This window comes from Poecile atricapillus, chromosome 2 (assembly GCF_030490865.1).
Source record: "Poecile atricapillus isolate bPoeAtr1 chromosome 2, bPoeAtr1.hap1, whole genome shotgun sequence".
Lineage (NCBI taxonomy): Eukaryota > Metazoa > Chordata > Aves > Passeriformes > Paridae > Poecile > Poecile atricapillus.
Window position 1 is genome coordinate 17,428,419 of NC_081250.1, and position 21,713 is coordinate 17,450,131.

At 42.2% G+C, this 21,713-nt stretch overlaps 1 protein-coding gene across 4 annotated transcripts in view; it reads left to right on the plus strand.

The window, feature by feature from the left end:
- Window positions 1-5,403: 5,403 nt before the first annotated feature.
- The window catches only part of ARHGAP21 (Rho GTPase activating protein 21), a 112,901-nt gene continuing 96,591 nt past the window's right edge, over window positions 5,404-21,713 (plus strand). For 3 of the 4 annotated variants that reach the window (XM_058831431.1, XM_058831434.1, XM_058831433.1), the window contains exon 1: window positions 6,126-6,509. In XM_058831431.1, coding sequence (XP_058687414.1) covers window positions 6,423-6,509 — 87 coding nt within the window. In that variant the 5' untranslated portion in view covers window positions 6,126-6,422. Of the gene's footprint in view, window positions 5,421-6,125; window positions 6,510-21,713 lie in introns of those variants that run through there. The other variant, XM_058831432.1, reaches the window with a different exon arrangement.

Genomic DNA, 21,713 nt, shown 5'->3' on the forward strand with positions numbered 1-21,713 from the left:
TTTGACCTAAAGTGAATAAAGCCTCAGCAGAACTGAGGCCGATGACTTTATCTGTTAGATTCTGGCTCCTCTAATTTAAAACAAATGAAAGAATGTAGATAGTTTAAGTGAATGCAGAAAAGATTTGAGTGATATTTTTTTTTCCCCTCGACCTTTAAAAAATTAGGAAATCCAGTGAAAACACGCACAGCATCTTTAGAAACATTGTCACTGTTGTTATTCCACAGTGACAGTTTCCAACAGCAAAGCATGAAAAACATGTTTTGCTTTGCTCATGGTTTCAGAGTGTGTCAGTAGATTTTCATTGCTAGGAACCCAAGTTAAAAGTCTTAAGTGAGTTCTCCTGGGCTCCTCCTAAGCATAATCTCACTTGCTTAAATTTTATACTGCAACCCATTCTCCTGGGCTCACTGAATTATACGTGAAAATATTTTTGTTTCTGGCTGGATGATAGTAAACTCCTGCAAGCTTGAACAACTTTGTATTTCTTTACAGAGTACCAAGTTTGTGGTCTGAGCTGAAATACTAATGCTGCAAACCCACCAAAATGTATCCAATTCCAGACTCAGAATAGCAGGGATGGTTGCATGAACAGCTGAGGTTAAAAGCTGTGCCGGCCTGCCTTGGTGCACACTGGTAGCCTGACAAAACCTCTGGGTCCAGCTGAGGAAGACTGGCAATGGATCAGGGATGCTGGCCAGGAGGAACAGTCATCTTGCTGTCCACTCCTGGCTTCTTTGTGCTTCAGACATTGTTACACTCTCCACATCAGGAGTGACATCCTGACACACTCAAATCTCTCTTTACACCACAGCTTTGTTATCTGAGAAGACTACACTGAGAAGTAGGAGACATATCATCTGAGACATTGGTTTTCATAGCACAGGTAGCTGGTTCCCAAAAGCAGACAAATGCCAGAAGCCAAATGGCTTCTTCCTCCTTACAGTGCAGCAGGATGCCCAGACCTCCACCCAAGCTGCAATGTTACTCTCTGTTGGCACCCCCAAGGCAGTGATTTTCCCTGAGAATATTCTTGCAGAACACTGTATTCACTTAAAATGGTGTTTCTTCTAGGAGGTATTGCCTAACACCCTGTGACTGATGGAGATGGCTGACTGAAGCTTCAGGATGTCAAAATCCACTCTTATTATGGAGCTAGTAGTAGGCCTTGCTGCAATTCTCTTTGGCAGTGTTCTGAGCACTTGAAAAGCATCAGTATCCAGGGCCAAATCAGGAAGGTGTGATCTCCTGTGAAGAGAAGACTGAAATAAAAGAAACACACTTGTAAGGGCTCAGTGTAGAAGGGGAGCAAGATGTAGGCATGGCAGCAATGACATTTATTTCTGTTGCCTGAGTGTCGGTGATAGGAACACCTACAGAGCGAAAGGGGAATATTGTGGTATAGTTACCAAGAAAATAGCCATCACTACTGATGTCTAAGGTGAATACTGTTCTAGTGCTGGACAGGAAACAGATGCCTGCATCATGACTGAATCACAGGAATTTCAATGCAGAAATCTATAAAGCAAATGCAGTTGCAGACAATGGTCACATTTCTGTGTAGCTATAATAATGATTTCATGGCTTTTATGTATCTAGGAAGGACTGACTGCTATCTGCAGTATCTTGGAAATACCAATGAATGAAAATTGTATGTGAAATCCACTCCTCAAATCCCCATACTAGGAATAATCTACTGAATCATTCTCAGGCACCTGTCAGCATCCTTGGGGAGCAGGGACACTGTTAGGCTGATGCCAGTGATGAAAAGCCTGTAGCCAGGCACACTGTGGTGTTTGCAAACACTTTCTAGGAGGCAGAAATATTTCTTATGTCAAAAACAACATAACAGAGGTGTCCAGGTTCAACCTGAACCTCTCAAAACGCCCTGATCATCAGATTAAAGCGACTGGCAACTATAGCAGAAACTCTTATCAGAATGATCATTACCTCAGCAGCTCCTACAAGTGAGAGTTTCTGAGGGCAAACATCAGTACAAACATCTACTTGCCTGAGGCACATTTCTGCCCACTCACTCTTCCTTTCATCCCTAAACTCAGGCCCTGTTAAACTTTTCCTACTTTACTTTTCAGACTTCTCCTTAGGAGAGAAAGTCTTTATCCCAGCACAAAATACCCAAGACTTACTGCTATCTTCCACTGCTGCCTATCTAATCTATTTTACTCAGGTACTCCACACTAATCTAATCTAAGGAGTCCTGTAAAAAAACTGCTCTCACTTTAAGTTCCTTTTCTCTCCACTGCTGTTGTTGTCTAACCCAAAGGCTGGGCATTTGGGACTGGCTGTGGCTGGGCCTCCTCAGTGCATGTGGCACCTCAGGTCTGATGTATGGTGGTCTGCAGGTGGTGAGAAATGAGAGAGCCTTCAAGAACTGCTTGGCAAATGAATTGCTTCACCTGAGTGCAGGTTACAGATCTGCACACTTGTGCATGTGAGAGAATGGCATGCCCCTGTGCTCTGCCAGAGGCAGGTGCTATGCACCATCTGGAAATGAGGCAGGCACCTAAAACATATTTAGTGTAATGAAATTCAGTCCTCCAGTCTACTTGGCCAAGTGAATTTTGATGTCCACAAACTAGCCTCTAGAATATCTATATTATCAACATATCAACATATTAATCTAGAAAATAATAGTTTAAGAAGACAGAGTCCAAAACTAGTGCCACCACTGGCCCAGCAGAACAGGCAGAACAGAATGACCGAGTATACCTTAGACCCCAGACTGAAGGCTTAACTCTGTCTACCTTGGCAATTTAAATTAGTTGCTAGACTTTGCACTGAAATGGCTGAGATGTGCTCAAAGATGTCTGCAGCAGCTCTCCTGTGGGGATGATACTCTTTAGCAAGGAGTGATAATAAACAGTAGGACGGTGCTAACACTTTAAGCTGCTGCAGCTGCCTGCTAAGTGAGTATGTGTCAACACCTTCAGACTGGAAGGTGAGAAAGTGAAATTATAGCTTTCAGTTACCCTATTTCTGCTTTTGAAACCTCTTCTATTAAATCACTTTCAGAAATGATTAAGGGGCTCAAAGGTTTGCTTGTGTATTATGAATCTAAGATACTGAGCACGTTTCTGAAAGTTTGTGTCCTTCTTCAAGCTTTTATTCTAACTATGACACCATACTTACAACAAAAAATTACAGCAAGATAGTCTTATACAGGGAAGTCCTAAATACAGTCCAGTGTCTTGAACAAAAACATCTGCCACTAAAGAAATAGAACACTGTAATACACGGAAGAAATTAAGTACATGATTAAGAAAATTAAGTAACAAAGGTCTGTGTAGCCTGAATTTTCTTCTGATAATTACACAAATATAAACATCTCAGTCAATAATGAGATCTAGTCCCTCAACCTAGCAGTGAAGTAATATGTGATTCTAGGATCAAATTTTCCTCTGTGATATTTTCATCTCCCTGTTTAAGCTTGAAGGCTAAAGCTGGAGAACTTGATTGGCAATGTAAAAAAAAAGTAAAACTGGAAGATTTGCCTCTGTATTAATGTAGCTATGCTGATAGAGAGACTTGTGTGATACAATACTCAGAGTCCACTTGTAGCTCAGTCTCTAGAAGACATTTTGTAAACCTGACAACATCCTATATGGGTATTAGTTATGATGCTCATTTAGATTTGGAGTCAGTATTGTGTCTCCTATTGGAAAAAAATATTGTTATGAATACATGAACTGATTTTCTATGCAGCAGGTATTCTTGATGGTGTTCTGCAGATTGGCATGATAATTCCAGTGCAGAGAACAATACACAGCCGAGCACATAGATACACTTCTTGGCTCTGTTTGATAACAGTCTCAACGGAAGTGCCCCAACTGCTCCCCTTCTCCACTCTTCAAAAGTCTCAAGTGATTTTAATTCTGGTCTTTTCAACTTCTTGACAACCATTGTGCAAACAATATTATAACAGTTTTCTCTGGGTCTGGAGAAATACATTTTTAAATGTTGTAGGGTAATGAGAAATGATTAGGGAGTTGGGCAGAACCTTTCTGTAGATTGCTAGATGGACAGCAGTATGCTTACTCAAAATATGTGTATGTAATCTCTGGTCCAGGTCAGGTTCAGTCACAAAGTAGTTGTTAACATCAGAAATTTATGAGGAACTCCAACTGAGAAAGTACCAGACATTTTTAACTATATATATGCCCAATGAAATCCACAGCATTGTAGGCAAGCACCTGAATCAGTGCAACAGGCTGTGTGTTGTAACACCCTTTTAAACTCAGCAGATGTGACCTTGGTTGACAATAATTAGCATAAAGACTTTTCCTCCAGCTACTAGAAATAAGCTTGCTCCTCAGTTCTCTGGATACCAGAATTCATCCCTGCTGAAAACGCAAGTTGCTGATTGATAACCAGGGCAGGCACCTCTTGTCAGAGATTGTGATCTCATGGTCAAGGGTAGCACAGTAAAAAAAAAAAAAACCACAACCCAAAACATTACTATTGTTTTCAGAACACAAACCAGACACAACGCTTCGTTTCACTCAATTCTTTACCAATTCTTGAGAACGCTTTGTTTTTCTTTGTTCCCTGCCACTGAGACCTTACTTGTCCAACCTCCACGCTGGAAAGCACCATTCTAAACACGGAAAAGAAATTTCAAATCACACACTCCGATGATGATAAAGTACAGAAAATGTCTCCATTTACCGCCTTCGTGGCTACAACAAAACCAAGTTCTTCCCCCCGCCACTGGCCCAAGGGCAGCCCAGGACTTGGGCCGGGACCGTGCAAAGCCAGCCGAGAGGCGGTCGCGGTCCTCCCGAAGCCAGGTGCAGGTGGAGCTGGCGGCAGAAGCACCAAATCCTGCGTTAGGGCGGAAAGTCTGAGATCGCTGCTGTGTGATCACCCCCGAAAACGCCCAGGGAAGCAGCAGCAGCAGCAAACGCCGCCGCCCCAGGCCGTGCTGGCGGGCGGGGGCCGGCGGGGCTCTGCGCTCCCCGGGCGCAGGGCGGGTGCCCTGGACGGCAGCCGGGAGCCAGTTCCTGCCCTCGCGGTGTCGTCTGAGAAGGTGGGTGGATTTTTGGAGGGAAAAGAAAGCGGCAGTCAGGAGGCAGGGGAAGGGGATGTGCTCCCCCCCCAGCAGAGGCAGCGGGAGCCGCCAGCGCCGGGAAAGGCGGGGCGGGGGCAGGAGCCCCGCGGGCCGCCGAGTGAGAGGGGCCGGCGGCAGGGCCGTGGGGCGGCGGTCGCCTGCGGCGCTGGGACGGCCCCGGGGCCTGGCCGGGGATGGGCTGTAATGGGACGGGGCAGAAAGGAGGCCGTGCTAGGGCTCGGGGAAGCGATCGCGGCGAGCGGCACCGGCGAGGCGGCACAGCCGCGCACAGCCCTGCGCCTCCGGGAGGGCGCTGGATGGAGCGCCCCGCCGCTCCCGGGCCGGTGCCCAGGTAGCCGGGGGAGCCCTGGGAGGAGCCCGGGGGGGGGCGCAGCTGGCGCGGCGCGATGGCCCCAGCGCCTAGACGCCCTAATTGCCGCCGGCGGGGCCGCAGCGGCCGCCGGCTGCCGCTGTGGAAGCGAAGCGACGTCTGTGCGGGGGGAGGCCCGAAGGAGGGGCGCGGGCGGGGCGTGGGGCGCGGTGGTCTGATCGCGAACGGCTCCGGCTACGTAGCGAGGGGAGGGAGCGGCCTGCGAGCGGGGCAGACTCGCGTAAGAGACAAAAGCCCGGCACGGCCTCGCTGCTGCCGGAGGGGTCTTTTGTTGCCGCTTCTTCATCAGGGCTTGTGCGCTTTCTGCTGCCGCCCCCCCGCCCCGGCGCGCCGCTGGATCCAGCCGGGGCGGGAATCGTGAGCAGGCGGCGGCTTCCGCCCGGCCCGGAGAGCGAGCGGCCCCCGGTGCCGTCCTCCTCGTCCACCAGTTGATCAAAGTTCGGCTGGGCCGAGGCGGGGAGCGGCCCTATCGCCCCCGCCAGCAGGGGCTGCCCGGACAGCGCTGCTCCGTCCCCGCTCCCTCCGGCGGCGTGTAGTGAAGTAGGAAGGAGCGGACACCTCCCGCCTCTCCCCGCTTGCCCTCTCCTCCCCGCGGCTGGGGCTCTGGATAGGAGGAGCCGGAGGAAGAGGAAGATGACGAGTGGGTGCAATTAGCCTAACAAGGGACGGGCGGCGGAGGCGGCAGCGTCCCCGCGCCGAGGACTGACACATCTGCTCTCTCTCCTCCAGCCATGAAGGCAGAAGCCGGAGAGCGTAGCTGAAGCCCAGGGTCGTCCCGGTGCTCTTCCCTATGGCAACCGCGTGAAGGGGCCGACCCCCGTTCCCCGGCGGCGGGGCTGGGCTGGCCGAGCCTCGCCTGGTGTGCGCGAGTGGCTCTGGCGTCGGCTCCCTCCGCCCGTCTTTTCCCTTCCCCGATGTGGGCTCCAGAGGATTTGCGCCTCCTTTGTAACCGGGAATGAAATAATGGCGACCCGGTGGGCAGCGGGGCCACCCGGCGGAGATGGAGACAACGAGCCCCCCCCGGGCGGCGGCAGCGGCGCCGGCGGCCAGGTAGGAACGGCGGAGGCGGGCGGGGCGCGGGCCGGGCCGGGCGGCCGCCTCCCGCCGCGGGGAACGGCTTGGCTGGAGCGGGCTTAATGGCCGCTCCCTCCCGCTCTCCCTCCCTCCCACTCTTCCTGCCCGCCCGCCCCGGAGTTGCTGGGAGTTGGACGCTGGGAGTGGTGCGGTTCCCCAGCAGCGGAGGGGAGGCAGCCGCCCGGCCGAGCGCTCCCCGAGCTCTCGGGGCACCGCTCCCGGGCCAGGAGGCGGCGGCGCCTTCGCTGCTTCGCGGGCCGGGCGGTGGCTCCGCTTCCCGCCCCGCGGAGCCGCCGCCGCCCTCGCCCTCGGGACGGAGGCTCCCCCGGGCTGCCCCTCGGGCCCCTCGCCCCCCCGGCCCCGTGGGCAGAGCGTGGCGTGTCGTTCCCACGCCCAACCTGCCCGTCCTGGAGGAGCGCTTCGCTGGGCGCTCGGGGGTACGGCTTCGTCCCTGTCACATTCCAGTCGTGATTTTTAGTAGAAATAAGGGTCTGGCCTCTGTCTGTTTGTACCCAGTGCTTGCCACTCTCCTGTGTGTATCCACAGCCGCTTACATTAAAGATATTTCTATCCATAGCATTTGTTGCTGCAGCGATCCTCTGCGTGTTTAGTTCAGAAACTTAATAGCATGCCCTATGGTGGCACCATTGCGTGTTTTGACTTGCAAGACAAAAGTTTTTAACGCAGAACCGTGTCTGATCCTTCTGTGCTTCCTATTAATAGTAATGGCTCTGAAACAACAGTTAACTTTAGATTCAACAAAATACATGTAACAGCTTCAGTAGACTTGTTCTATGATTTGTCTTAAACTTTATTTACAAAGACAAACTTGATTTTGTATTTCTCAGAGTATGTATGTAGTGCTGAAGAAAAAGGTGATTTAAATGTGCATGGGGCTGTGAAATATATGCCCTTTATGCAGACATTGCCCCTTTTGTTTGCTGAAGTTGAACTACAGTTGGGTGATTTTTAGGCATACAGAACTTCACTTTAAAAGTGTGGGTGGTTTTTGGTTTGGTTGTGGTTTTTTTATTTTGTGTGATTTTTTTTTTTTCCTTAGGACACTGAGTTTTAGTTTTCTGCTATCTTGAATTCACCCATTTGCCTTGGTTTGAAAGTGTCACATATGGTATTGTAGGATTTTCATTTCTGATGTCGTCTCAGTTAAGAGGTTCCCACAGTCTCTTAAAGCCAGATGGGTTAGATGAGGATAAAATCGGAGTCTTAAGTAAGAGGACAGAAGATACTGAGACTTCGTGATAAAACACAGCTGAAAAACAGTGGCATGTTTGGAGAACCTGTTCTTCAATATTGTTCAGATAGTATGTGAAGAAGGAGAAAACTGCATGTCTGAGGGTGAAAATTAGTATCTGCTTTTTAATTCTGTCACATTGAAACTTCTGGTCTTTGGCACTGACCCTTGTCAAAATCTACCTCTGCCTGTGATGGTAAGCCTTAACAAGGCCTGTGGCACTATTGGAGCTCATCATGTTAAAGCTGTCTAATTGAGGACTACTAATAGGCATGGAATTGCAAAATGGACTGCTCTGCCTGTTGTTTCGCCAGGTACTTACATGTTAGAGTTAAAATGTAACTGGTAGAAAACATGCTCTGGGACCTGTGATTGCCTTAATCACAGCATGCCTGATGTAATCTTTGCTTGAACTTAGACAGCCCTGGTGAATGTCTGATCAAGGTTGCAGTGAGCTCTCAGTTGCCTTCATGTAATATTGCTGCATGTCTTCAAGTTCAATATATTTTCTTACAACTTTACTTTCATAGATTTGTGTAAAATACCAAGAGACTGAGGATTTGTGGCATGACATCTGCTCTCTAACTTGGTTTGATGGAGTAGTTACTGTGTACAGTGCTTCGTGTGCTATCTGTGAACAAATCCCTTTAATTGAAGTCTCTCATGTTTGTATTTGAAGTGTAAGAATGGCTTTTCTGTTTAAAAGATCGGAAAACACCATTAATGAAAACAATTACTGAAAAAAAGGACTTCAGGTTTTCAAAAAAATTGCTGCAGTTACAGGGGTTTATAGTACTCTAATACTGATGTGCAAGGTATTAGCAATTTTGGGAAATGATTTATGTTTTTGGGACACTGGATCCCATATGGTGTTTGCATTATAATGCAGTATTTAAGTAATCTACATTTTATGTTCAGGTGTAGATATCTACATACAGCAGGCTGTCACGAGGAAGACTCCAGGCATAGCTGTTGTTTACCAGTCAAGGGAATTGCAGCAGAAATGAAGACTTTTAATCAGTTTTAAGTTTTGGAAATGTAGTCACCAAGATTTGAGCAAGAACTGGAAAACTTGTCTCCTAGCTTCAAGAACAGTGGTCAGACTAAGAAAGGGAATATCTGACTGAGAAGTGGTGCTTCTGTAGATCTTTGTGTACAGGTAGGGGAATACAGGACATGCGATTTGAGTCTTGTGGATACTGCTGCATATGGTGGTCAATAATTGTGTTTTGTTTTGGACATCTGCCTACCCTGATTAGGTTCTGTTTGGTCATGCCTTGCCAAGCTTTCTATTTTTATTTTCACTTTTGTTTGTTTGTTTGTTTTCCCTTTCACACTATACCTGGTGGTCTTTTTCACTTCAGAACCCCTTCACTGAAACAATTGTTGGGAACAAAGGTTGCACATTGAGGCTTGCAGGTTCTGTCTGAATGTGGAGCGCCTGTTCAAAGGGACAGGTCACATATTCTGGGCTCCTGGGGGAGCTGGCAGGGAGGGCCAGGGACTCTCAGGGCTGTTTGCCATGCTGTTTGAAATTTGACACACATTTACAAATGGAAGAATTGCTGGGCTTATGTTCATGAGGAGAGATAAGTGAGAGCGTGTTCTTTCTGGCTTTTAGATTAATAAGCGTTGGCTATCTCTGTTCTGTCAGGTTGTAGCGGTATTTTTCTGGGGAGTTTTATCCCTGCTGAGGTACAGGCAGTACTGCTTCAGTCACAACATCCCACCTCCAGGCCTGTCGAGATTCCAGCCTGGAACTGGTGTCTTTGTTAGTGTAAATTTAATTTCCCACCCTTTGCCTAGAAAGGCACAATAAAAAGTGCTCCTATTTTTTTATTTTTTTTTCTGTTCCTACTGTTTTGAATTTAAAGAAGTGCTGTGTCTCTTTGTGGTATAGTTCAGTGTTAATCTGTATTAAAAGTACTTTCTGAATATTAAATGCAGGTTGAAGAAAATATTAAGCACAGTGTGTGTGGCCTTAAAAGCCAAATTTTAATTCTTAATAATACCACTTCCTCAGTTTATGAATACTAAAATTAATATTAAAAACACTTTACCAAATAATTCTATTAAGACTGGTATTTTTCTTTTGGTTTTCCTACATGTTTTTGTTTTGCCTAGCAGGCAAGTTGTTAGGAATAGGGAACAGTCTTTTGTGATTCCCAAGAGTTTTGAATTTGTCAAAAGTTAGGAATATATTTCCAAAGACTTCTGTAAAAAAAAAAAAAAAGTTTATCAGTACTTGCTTTGTAATCACAACTGTTCAATTTCAGAGAAGAAAACCCCACAATATTCTTACTCCTGCCCCTTATCAGAGAGAGTGCAACTGCATAAACTGGAGAGAAGCATGTGCTGGGTCAGGAACCAGAGAAGGGCAGTGATGGCACTAAAAATAGAAAATCATTTGCCTTCTCACTAACAATAATGAATAGATCGTTTACTATTTTAACAGCCCAGTTGGGAGGACTTTGGTAAACTTCAAGTGGTGACTCCCAGGTGTTACATCTCTCCAGTATCAGAGCAGAATGTCAGTCTTTGTAATTGTGCCTGTAAACGTGTGAACTGCTTTGGAACTCTGTCGTTGGGTATTGATGCTTTTTCTATGCCTGATACTCAGATGCTGGAAGGTTTAATCGTAATGTTAAAGATCAGAATTAGAAAAATCCATTTGTACAATTTTATATGTCAAATAGTATGCAGTACTGGTTGTTAAAAGTGTACATTACTTAGGGTGATAGACAATTCTGCATAAAGCTTTTATTTAATAAATTTGGTATAAATACCAGCCCTACCAGGAGTTTTGGTTGCAGCTGTTCAAAAAGCTTGAGTCAAATCCTGTTTAATCATGCAAGCATAATGCTGACTTCTGCACTGATTTATGTCAGCATAAGCCTAGGATAATTTGACAAAACATGGACCTCTTCCATGAAGAAATGTTATGTATTTAATAAGTGTCATATGAAGCAGGAAGTAGTTCCTTCAAGAAAACGTTTTTCTAAAGTGACTTCTTGCTTCCCAGTTATACAACTTTGTTAATGGTACCACTTTGGTATAACTTTCTGAAAAAAAAATACTTTTGCAAGAAGGAATGCAATGGACTGAGAGTATTGTGAGCTGTGTCCACGTGAAATAGCTGCTCTTCCTGCATGTGAGTAATGCAGTATATGCATTATACAACTGAATGCAGTATATGAACTTTTTTCTTTAACACGTTTGACAAACATCAAAGCACTAAGTTGACTTTATGTGTTTAAGCTATTTTTAATGTTTTTTATTAAGGTGCAAAAATAGTGTCTGCTACTTCAGACATATCATTTAATGTCATTTGTATTTACTTACATGCAAAAACAATTGAGAGAACGGTTGGGGAAGAGGAGCTATTTAATCTTACACACTGTATGCATTTGTGATCTTGGCCCTCTTGTATCTTTGAAAACATCTTACTGTAGGTGGGTAACCAAATCAAAACTGAACAGCATGGGCTCTGCAAAAAGTAAAGATGGTATTTTTTTTCTTTAATTCTCTGACTGCATACATATGTGGCTGTGTAAATGAAGATTATAATATCAACATGTGCAACCTGTGAGCCTTACTAAAAGAAAAAAATTATCTTTCCAAGGAAGTCTAAGTAACAGTGTTAGACTAAGTGTTAGGAATATATACTGGTGCTTTGTAGCTGATGTTCCAGGGTTTTTTTCTGGTAACAACTGGAAGGAAAAACGGAGGTGTTCTAGCATTCAGAGGCTGTGTGCTATTCCTTGCAGCTGTTTGTGTGCTAAATTGCATAGAATAGAAAGCAGATATAAAAAACTATGAAACCATGTTAAATGAAAACAAGATTTATTTCATGTGCTTAACAGGAGTCATTGGAGTCAACAGGAGTCATCATGTGTTTAAAAACGCATGAGTTAGCCCTGGTGTAAATGTTGAGGCTTCCAGACTGCATTGGAACAGTGTGAATTGACAGTACACCAGAATTCAGTCTGGGGGTCTGTTAGCTACAATTCCATGATTGTGGAAGCTGCCAGAGCCTATGATCTCTTCAAAACCTTGACCTTAGGGCCTTGCTACAGGGGAAGTGTTTGTCTGCCTGCCACAATAGATAATGGATATATACTAAAAATATGTTTTGCTAAGCATAGTACCCAGCCAGTGGATGCGAGTTATGCTGTCTGGTCAGGTTAATTCCTTTCTGCAGAAATCTTGTAACACTTTGCCTGTTTATAATATGAAATGTAGATTATTGTAAATGCTGTGCTTTGTTGCTGTCCAAATCCTTCTCATGTCTTACAATTTTTATTATTTTTGCAAAGACACTTCATGGTATTTTTTGCCCATCACCCAGTAGAATGGGTGGGAGCAGTGACATCAAACAAGCTTTGATTGTTTTCATATCAGAGGCCTGACACATCTTGTAAACCTGAAAGTGCATAATTCTAGAGTTGCAAGGTGGGATTAAGCTGTTTTATGTACACGGTTCCTGAGTACATAAAGGTTATTTAATGGGAAGGCTTCCTCTGAGGTGTGTTTTTCCTTTTTGTTGTTTTTTGTTGTTTCTTTTTTTAAACCACAGTGAAATGCAATTTTCATTTACTCTAGTTAGATGGGAACTCTGCCCTCTCTCTGTTTTGTTGTTTACTTTGGTAAACAGGGAAACAATTTTCTGAGTTTACTGTTTGATGACTGCTGCTGGATTTGAAGAGAACTGTTCTGGGGAGGTGATTTTTGGTTTAGTGATTAGATCACTTGGTAATAGGATGGTAAAGATTAGGCACAACTGTGTGCTTTGTTCTCTGCATCTCTGTGCTGGGGGTCTAGAACTACTACAGTTTTCTGTACTAGTGTACCATGTTGTTCTGTATGCCAGGGGATTGTGTTCAGCAGAAAGTGTTGCTGCTTTATATTTTCTGTTCTAGATTTTTGTATTGAAAACTCGTATATCAGAATTGTTTTAGTGAAACCTTGGGATCTACTGCTGCAGCTCTCTACAGCCTGCGTGAGAGAGCCTGATATAAATCATGTTAGTAAATATTTGGTGCTCGGCATGAGAGGTTCTGTGTGGGCATTCTGGAAAAACACAAACGACTGTTTAGATTTTGACTCTGGTTTGCAACCATGAGTATACACCTTTGGGAGTGTAGGTAGTAGCTTATTTTGTTCTAAATTTCTTTATTTCCATTTGCCAGCAGCTGCTGCTTTGGTGAGAGTGAATGAGGTGCCTCCTTAGAGGACATGGCTAATTACAGATTGTCTGTTGGTGGAGGGGGGCACTCTGAGATAGACATTTTCTTTCATGTGTGTGTCATTTGCATAATGTGTTAGGACACACAGTATGGACTGCATTAAGCACTAGCAAATATGCTGTAGGGAATAATCTTGCACTGGCATCACTGAGTTGGCTGCATAACATAATCTTCCATATTTTAAATTTTGAGGTTTATATTTGTCTGCTTGAAGGGCCAGGGACAAGAAATCAAATAGAAAACTATTGAGGAGAGAAATTTTAAATGCTTCTGAGTAGCAGTTGCAGTTGATACAAACAGGTTGAAAAGAGAAACCTGAACTTGCATGGGGATTTCGTTTTTTGTTTTTTGCTGGGAGGTTTTTTTTTTTTGTTTGTTTGTTTGGTTGGCTTTTTTGTGGCATTTGTGTTTTTTTTGGGAGGGGGCATTGTTTGTTTTCATTTTTTTTACCTGATGAAAATGGCAGTGTGCCCTCCTGTTTGTATGTATGTATATCTCTTTGTACACTTTGATGAAATACTATTTCGTATTAAAACTTTCTTTGCCAATCACTGTCCCTTTAAAGGAATGTATTTTGTTGTCTTCTAGTTGAGTTTTTCATCTAAATGTTTGGGGTTTTTGTGTTGTGAAGTTTGAGCCATAAGAGAGTGAACAATCCTGTAATAAAAAATAGTTTTTAGAAAATTAAAGGTTCTTAAATTTCCTTAAATGTTAGTGTTGAATATCTGTGTAATTGCTTTAGTCTAAATGCAAGGGCAGAAAAGACTAAAATTCAAATGCTGATGTGATTTAAAACTTCTGAGGTGAATAGGGGTCTTGGATACAACTTGTTCTGTCTGTGGGATGAGCTGAAAGAGAATCTTTTAAACTCATGTATCCCTTACAGATCACTTGGCTTGTGGCAGACAGAGTCTGCTCAGTGTTACGTTCACAGCATTGAGGTGAACTCCTTAATTTTGAAAACTAAAACTGAGTTCAGTCTAGAACTTAAGTTGCAGTTTTATACTGGAAAACTACACAGGCAGAGATGTTGTTCAAAAACTAGTTTATGGAGCTAAAGTAATGTAGATTTCAAAACCATAACACAATTCCAGTTATTTTTGATGAAAATACAACATTATAACTTGTTCAAGGTCTGTCCTGATGTAATAGAATGTGGAAGGGGTTGATTGCCTAAGAAGCTTGATGGATATTTAAATACAATTCTTCCATTAAAGTCTGTGGTAGTTTAGACACGTTTAAATGTATATGTCCTCAGTTCCATAATTTTTAAGAGGGCTAGAGGTCAGTCAATGCTTGCAGGAGTATGCATAGCTATCAAAAATTCTTTTTGACTCAAGAATTGAGAACTGAAACATTTTGTTGTTGTTCTTTTTGGTCAGCAAAAGAAGAAGCAGGTCTAGTATGTGCTCCTCAAGCAGGTAACTCTTCTTACCTGTGGGCTCGAACCTGTTTTTTGTAAGATAAAGATCTGGTGAGGGTTATCTCCAAAAGAAATGCTGCAGTTTTCATGTAACAAACTGGTCCATTGCACTACATGCTTTGTTACTGTTGTGCTTTTCCTGTCAGCTCTCTAATTTTGATGCAACTTTAATAGGGAGCCTGTGACTCCAGTGAAAAGTATTCCCATGTATAGCCGCAAACATTTCTTATTCATCAATGGCTGTAAAATCTGACTTGTTCCTTCTTGCATGCATTTTAAAATTTTATTATCCTCAATCACCATGGTAAAAGGTGAGTAAGTAAACTTTGCCCAGAGTAATCAATTTTCGTGGCAGTTTTACTGGCCTTCTGCTTCATTCTCTGTACTTACACTGTTTATGTATGGGTCTGTCTAAATACAGTCTCACATTGTCTGTATGCTTTAGTTATTTTCTTAAAATATATTGGAGAAGTTGCTTTGGAGCTGCTTGTGAGGTGGGATTTAAACACAATCTTTTCTTAAGGAAAGAAGAATGAATGGCATGTGTGCTGCTCTGAGGATATTAAAGTTTTCCATCTTGCCAAATTACTAATAATATGAAAGTTGGAAGAGTGAAACAAGTGAATGTGAATAACCTTCAGTATTCCTTGCAATCTGTGCATCTGAATCAGATGCTGAGTAATTCAATAGCAGTAACTAGTTTGGAAAGCTGGTATTCTGAGCCTGATGTCATGGAGGCGATCTTAAAAGCTCATTGCTTGCATATCTTTTTGTTAGCATTTTCATTTTTTAAAAACATGAGAAGTAGTATTCCTGCTTTTTAAAAATACTGCTTACAGAACCCAAATAGTCCTTGTAGCTTAGTCTGTGCAACAAAGGGCTTTTTCTGTATGGAAGTGTTATGGAACATTATGTTGTATAATGGAAGCTGGCCAATACAAGTAGCACTTTGTAGCCCATGCTCTTTAGGTGTTTTTCATGAGTTCAAAACTAGATGGTTTTGAGTAATTTTCTCTCCATTTGCACTGTGACTGAGGCTATGATTCAGCTGTGTATCTAAACAGGTCTGGTAACTGCTGTTTTCATGAGTTTAATGGCAATGGAGAGATAAAAGTGCTTCTTCTGTTATCTTTGTAGAGAACTTTTGCCTGCTGAGTTATTCAGATTAGTGAAGTTGAATTGTCTGTGAAGAACTGCTGAAGGACTTTCCTCAGCACTAGTCAATGCAAAATGTGTGTAAGTGTCATAGTATTATGTCACATATTAAATACTGAGGAGTAATGATTAACCAGGAGCTCATGTATGAAACCTTAAATGTTCTGGTAGGTAACTCCAAGAATTAAACAGCACCTTAATGCTTGGTGTTGTTAAAAAGAGCAAATTGTCATCCATTTCCTAATAATTTTGAACAGACAGTGTTTTCTGTAATGCCTCAGTATATAAATTCATAGTGCACGTGGAGCTGGTGTGTCTAGGTCCCATCTCTTCATTTTTCCCCACGTCAGAAACAATACAGTAGAACCAGAAAAGTTGTAGAGATAGGCTAACTATGATAATTGAACATATGGAGTTGTTCCTGTGTCAAAAGCAAAAAAGGAAGCTAGGACTTGGCAGTTTGGGAGAGAGGAAACTAGAGACAGACAGGTGATGTTGAGATGTTGTAGTTTTCTCCATCTTCATCTTGAATTTCTATGGGTCAGTTCTTTACTATCTACACCAAGAACTTGGAGGTATCAGGTGAGCATGGTGGGGTGAGAACAAGCCAAAGGAGATGGTCCTTTGCATAAAAATTAATTAAACTTGTTAATCTGCACCATAGTATTTTGGAAGCTAAAAGCATGTGTGCAACCTGGATATATTTTTGAAAGAGCAATACTTTCAGAGTTACTTAGTACCCTTGTAGTGCAATGAATTATGGATTTGTGAATGATTAAAACTGGGAGGTTAGTCTAGTGGTGCTTGTATCTGTGTTCTTTCCTAATTATTCACAGCTATCTGCATTTGGTCACTGTTAGGGCTGGGCTAGTTGAATCTTCGGTTTGATCTATGGGTGTTCTTACATGTTGCAGTGCTGATGCCATAATAGCTCATCAGGATTCCTTCTGCTTTCAGGAGTTTCTGTACCAAGCCTGATGAAACAAGGCAGCTGTTGGTGATCAGCAGCAGGAAATGGGAGTTTTTCAAATATTCAGGACTGGACCTATTTTTACTCCTTGAAGATACCAAACTTATGTCTTTGGTTTTACTTGCTTTTGTTAAAGTTGTTGCATCATATGGGTCTAATGTTCTCCTGTTTTAATAAGCTGAAATGAGATGCACCATTGCTTGCTTCTGTGTTCACTCCATTCTTCTCCATCCCTCCTCCCAGATGAAGGAGAGCTCAAGGTGATTTGGGATTGTACACAGGAGTTGCATATGCTGTCATACTTTTCTACTTGTTTGCAGTCAGACAAGTGCTTTTTTTGCCTATAAAACAGTTTTCTGTGCCACCTTTTTAGTGGACTGCATTACACTGCAGGACTTAATTTTTGATTCCAATCAAATAAGACCAATTTTTGGTCTTATTGCAGCAGCAAACTCAGTAAACCACTTAGATCCTGTGGAAAACTCCTTTCTCCTTTTGTGGTGAATCATGCTGCTGGTACTTCTGTTTGCTGTGGAATAGTTACTCCTCTTTCACTCCATTCCTACAGCTCAAGGGAAGGAAATAGCATTTTTTCAGAGGCTATGCAGCAAGCTACATAGCTCCAAAGGGGCGGGACTGGGTGATGTACAGATAGGGAAAGGACTGGAGGGAGCAGCTTCATTTGACAAAATGAAACTTCTTCCCTTCAGCAGTCCTGAAAATCAGTTATCCAGAAGGTAAGGAAAAAAAAGGTAGACTACCTAAACAACTGGGAAATGAGATGACCACAAAAATAGTTTTGTTGAGTTGGGGTTCTTGTCTTTTGTGGGAGGGTAGACAAATAACCTCCACCCTCCAAAACTATTTTTAAGCTAGATCTAAAGTGTTAAAAGGCATTTGTGGCTAAGATGGTTTCTGCTCCTGTAATCAGTGATTCATGACTGAGAAACTAAATTATTTAATGTGAGTGAGTAGAGACAGTGGTAATATTAGACAGTTACTCAGCAAGGCGTGTTCAGGGTAAACAGTCCTCACTGGTAAGTTTGTCTGTGGAGAATCATTTTTTCCTTGTTTCATTAAAATCAGGGACTTGGATAAACTGAGGAAAAAATCTTGTAGTCAGTTAAGAATTCAGTGATGCCTGTTTTTCACACTATCCCTGTGTGAGTTTATTTGGGGAAACGATTCTCCCCTCGTAACTCCCTCAGCATGTTAACCTTTATGCATTTCATGGCCAGCATTCAGTGGCTTAAATTTTGGATGATGTGTCAGTGATGTAATGGTTGTGTATAAGCTTCTTTGCTGTTCACAATGGGAATCTGAAGTTTGGAAACAGAATTTTTTTCTGTGTTAGGTTCTGTGTCTGCCATGAGGGAGGTGAAGCACAGACAACACAATCATCTTATTTTGGATAGTGCCAAAAAAGTGAATAATGATGTTATACTTTTTTTTTTTTTTTGCCACTTTTTAAATGTTTTTTGGTGTTGTTTTGCTGTGTAGGTGAGGTGGTTTATTTGTGGGGTTTTTTTTTAAGTTACTGGATTTTTTAAAAATTTCAAACCATTAATACTACCAAATGAGTTAGGGGGAAGGCATTATGTATGAGATTAAAACCAGGATTTGTGGGAGTAACTTGACCTTAAATTCAGTTAATGCTGTGGTGACTTCCCCTGCTTGGATAATCTGGTCTGGCAGATTTCTCTTTCCTGCTTAGGACCCAAGATACCTTAAGCTTTCATTCCTTGGAAAGTGCCTGCAGTCTTCCCTACTTTTGTAAGTGAGAAAGCTGGGATTACAAGAGTATGTCCTCATCTGAGTGTTGCTAACCTTCTCAAGGCATGGGGAACAGTGGTTGTCCTTTCTCTGTATTCTTTATCCCATGGCGCAGTTGTTTCTTGTGGAACTTGATTTCTTTATTGCAAAGACACTTCTCTTTTGGAAAAGAAATACCAGTAGTTGCATTTTAGAATGACTCACTAGAGAAGGATCTTCCAATTTATTCTTACAGCTTAATAAGGCCTTTCTGGCCTACATGCATATTATTATTTCACAAGCCTGTTTGTCTCTGTTACCTTATTTACAAATGGCTGTTACAAAGTGGCAGTAGAGGCTTTACTTTTCCATTGTATTGTTCTCTACTTTGAGTTCCAATGAGTTCTGAGAAGTTCCATTACATTTATTGTTTTAAATTATGTAAATCCAGACTATTTTTTTATTTGTCAGTGGAAATTTGAAATTATAAAAAAATATATGTCAGAAGATGTCTTATGTTAATAAAAGTTGTTTTATAATCAGTGAAAAAATATTTGATCTAATTTAAAATAGTAAAATGGGGGGAAAATTGTATTTATTCATACTTCATAAATAGACTACATAAGTAAGTCCTTTCAGCTGGAGATGGTTCTGGACTTCAGCAGGCTTTGGATTCATGGTTCTAATAAATGATGCTTTGAAAAAAACCTTCAATTCTTTTGAAAATCAGTTGTACCTATTTTGTTCTTTAATGCTGACTGCTTTTTGTATTATGTCCTAGAATATAAATAAATAACTTGAATTGTATAATTTCTTCAAACCTTCTGTTGGGGAGATGAGTGTCAGGTTTAAGCAAAAATATCCCAAGCAACTAACATTTTCTTCAATTATTAGAGTAAAAAGCCTACAAATACAAATTCTTTGTATAATGCAAGACCATATATGCTATAGAAAACCTGACATGTTGTTACATATGAAGTCACAATATGAAAATATGAAGAATGTACAAATAACCATATACTGAAGCTAAACACAGTGGAAGTAGATACATTTGTTTCAGGAACAAAAAGTTTATATTTTTATACAACTCCGTTATGCTTAAATTTAAAGTTTGAGAAAGCTTGTCTGTTTAAAGGAAATCTGTGAAGAATTAGGCCTGCTTTTTGAATGGCTGCAACTTGAAAGTGTTGTAGGTATGTCTCCAAAACCAGGCAGATAAGACTCTTTATGGTGTCAAGTTGTGTATTTAAAAAATGTTAAATTCACAAGTTGTGAATGAAAAAAATGTAAATTTAATCAAAAAGAAGAAAAAACCCGAAAATCTAAAGGAAATTCTTGAGCATCTTTCCATGGCAAGTCATGGACTGAAGTATAATTATACTTATCTGGTGTCCTTCCAGTATTAGCAGTCTTTGCCTGTTTAAACAGAATTTTGTCTTCCTGGTGTGGTTTTGTTTTCTGTAGCTACCTGCAGGATTTTACCTAGAGCCTGGAAACCACTGCTATACCTGCAGCAGTCTCTTTGATGTTAGATCTATGACTTGAGCATTTCTGGCCTTCTGAGAGCAATACTGAGGTGAATTTGTTCTTTTGTTTCCTCCTTCCTTCCATATACACATGTGATTATATGTTATAACTGTAAAAGTTATTGCTGAGGCCATAAGTTTTAGAAAATGATGGCAATTACATGAGCAGCATTGTTTCAGTACATTAAATGAGAATGACAGAGCAGGAGTGGATACACTTCTATACTTACGTTCAAAGTCCTGTGTGCATGTTAGCAGGTGGTATTGCAGACTGTATTGGACATGAGCAGGTAGGGGATGATAGGGATTTGAGCTAGAATGTAGCACTTCACCAAAAATAGTCTGAACTTGATTTGCCTGCAGCTCAGATTTGTGTAGCTGCCCTAAAATGCATTCTTGCTACTGAAAATACGGCACAGATTTAAAACGAGTTTTCACAGTATTAGTGAATCATTGAGGTTGGAAGGCACTTCTGAAGACCATTCAGTTCAGTAAACTGGAGCAGGCTGCCCAAGGTGGTGTCCAGGCTGGTTTTGACCACAAGCATGGAGACTCAGCAGCTTTTCTGGCAACATGTTTCAGTGTTGGATTATGCTTATAGTAAAACTTAGGGTGAGGGTGGTGATGTTTTTATGCGATTTCCTCTATTTCAGTTTGTTCTTGTGTGTCTTCTAATTTCCATCAACCTGGTCTCCAGCTGGACCTTTTCCTGTTGTTCATAACACCTTCCATTTCCAGTTCAGTTCACTGTTCATTTTTATCTGGCCCATACTTCATTAGTTTGTCCATAAGAGCATAATAGGAGACAGTGTCAAAAACCCTCCTGATGTCAGGGTAAAAGAATACCCGCTGCTCTTCTCTCATCTACCAAGCCAGTCAACTTTACAAATGGCCATCAGGCCGATTAAGTATGTTTTACTCTTGATAAATCTCCCTTCTTGTCCTTTGTATGTTTGGAAGCCTTTTTTGTTGCCTTGCATGTCCCGTACCAGATGGAAGTCCAGGTGGGCTTTGGCATTCCTAGCCCCTATCACTGCATGCTTAGACAGTGTCTTTGTTTCTTCTGGATCACCTGGATCATGCATGTGATCCTTGTACACTCCCTTTTATGCTTGAGCTCAGTCAGAATCTTCTTGTTTGTCCCTGCAGGCCTCCTTCCACCCTTGCTTGATTCTTTGCACACTGGTAGGGACCATTCTTGAGCTTGTAGGAGGAGATCCATGAAAATCAACCAGCTCTCTTGGGCTCCTCTCCAGGACAGCCTCCTTTGAAATTCTTCCAAGCTGATCACTGAGCAGTCCTGTTCTGTGGAAGTCCAGGGCTGTGAGTCTGTTACATGGCTTTGCTCTCTGCTTTCACGGTCCTGAATCTCGTTGCTCACAATCACTGTAGCCAAGGTGGCCCCTGAACTTCATGTTTGCAAGAATTCTTCCTTTTCTGTAAATGTGAGGTTTAGTAGATTGCCTGTTCCTTTTTGGAATCTCAGTCACCTGTGTCAGAAAGGAACATTCTGGAAACCTACTGGATTGCTTGTGTTCTGCTGTGATGTTAATAAAATTATTAAAAAATAATATATATTTTATTGCGTATGTTTTTGTGAATACCTTCTGAATTGGTCTTGTACAAGGTAAAGCCCTTCCAGGCTGTTGGCCAGGAACTTGTACAGGGGAATTAAATGCAGAGTAGAGGAAGTTTCATTAGAGGATTAATCTGTTTTGTCATGTGACATAATTTGAAAGCCAGGATATAAATTTGATAAGAAGAGCAGTGAAGAGGTTTGGAAAAAGATGGTTAAATTAAAACTGAAACAAGAGCTTTCATTCCTGCAGTTAAGTAATTTTCGGTTACTGTTGATG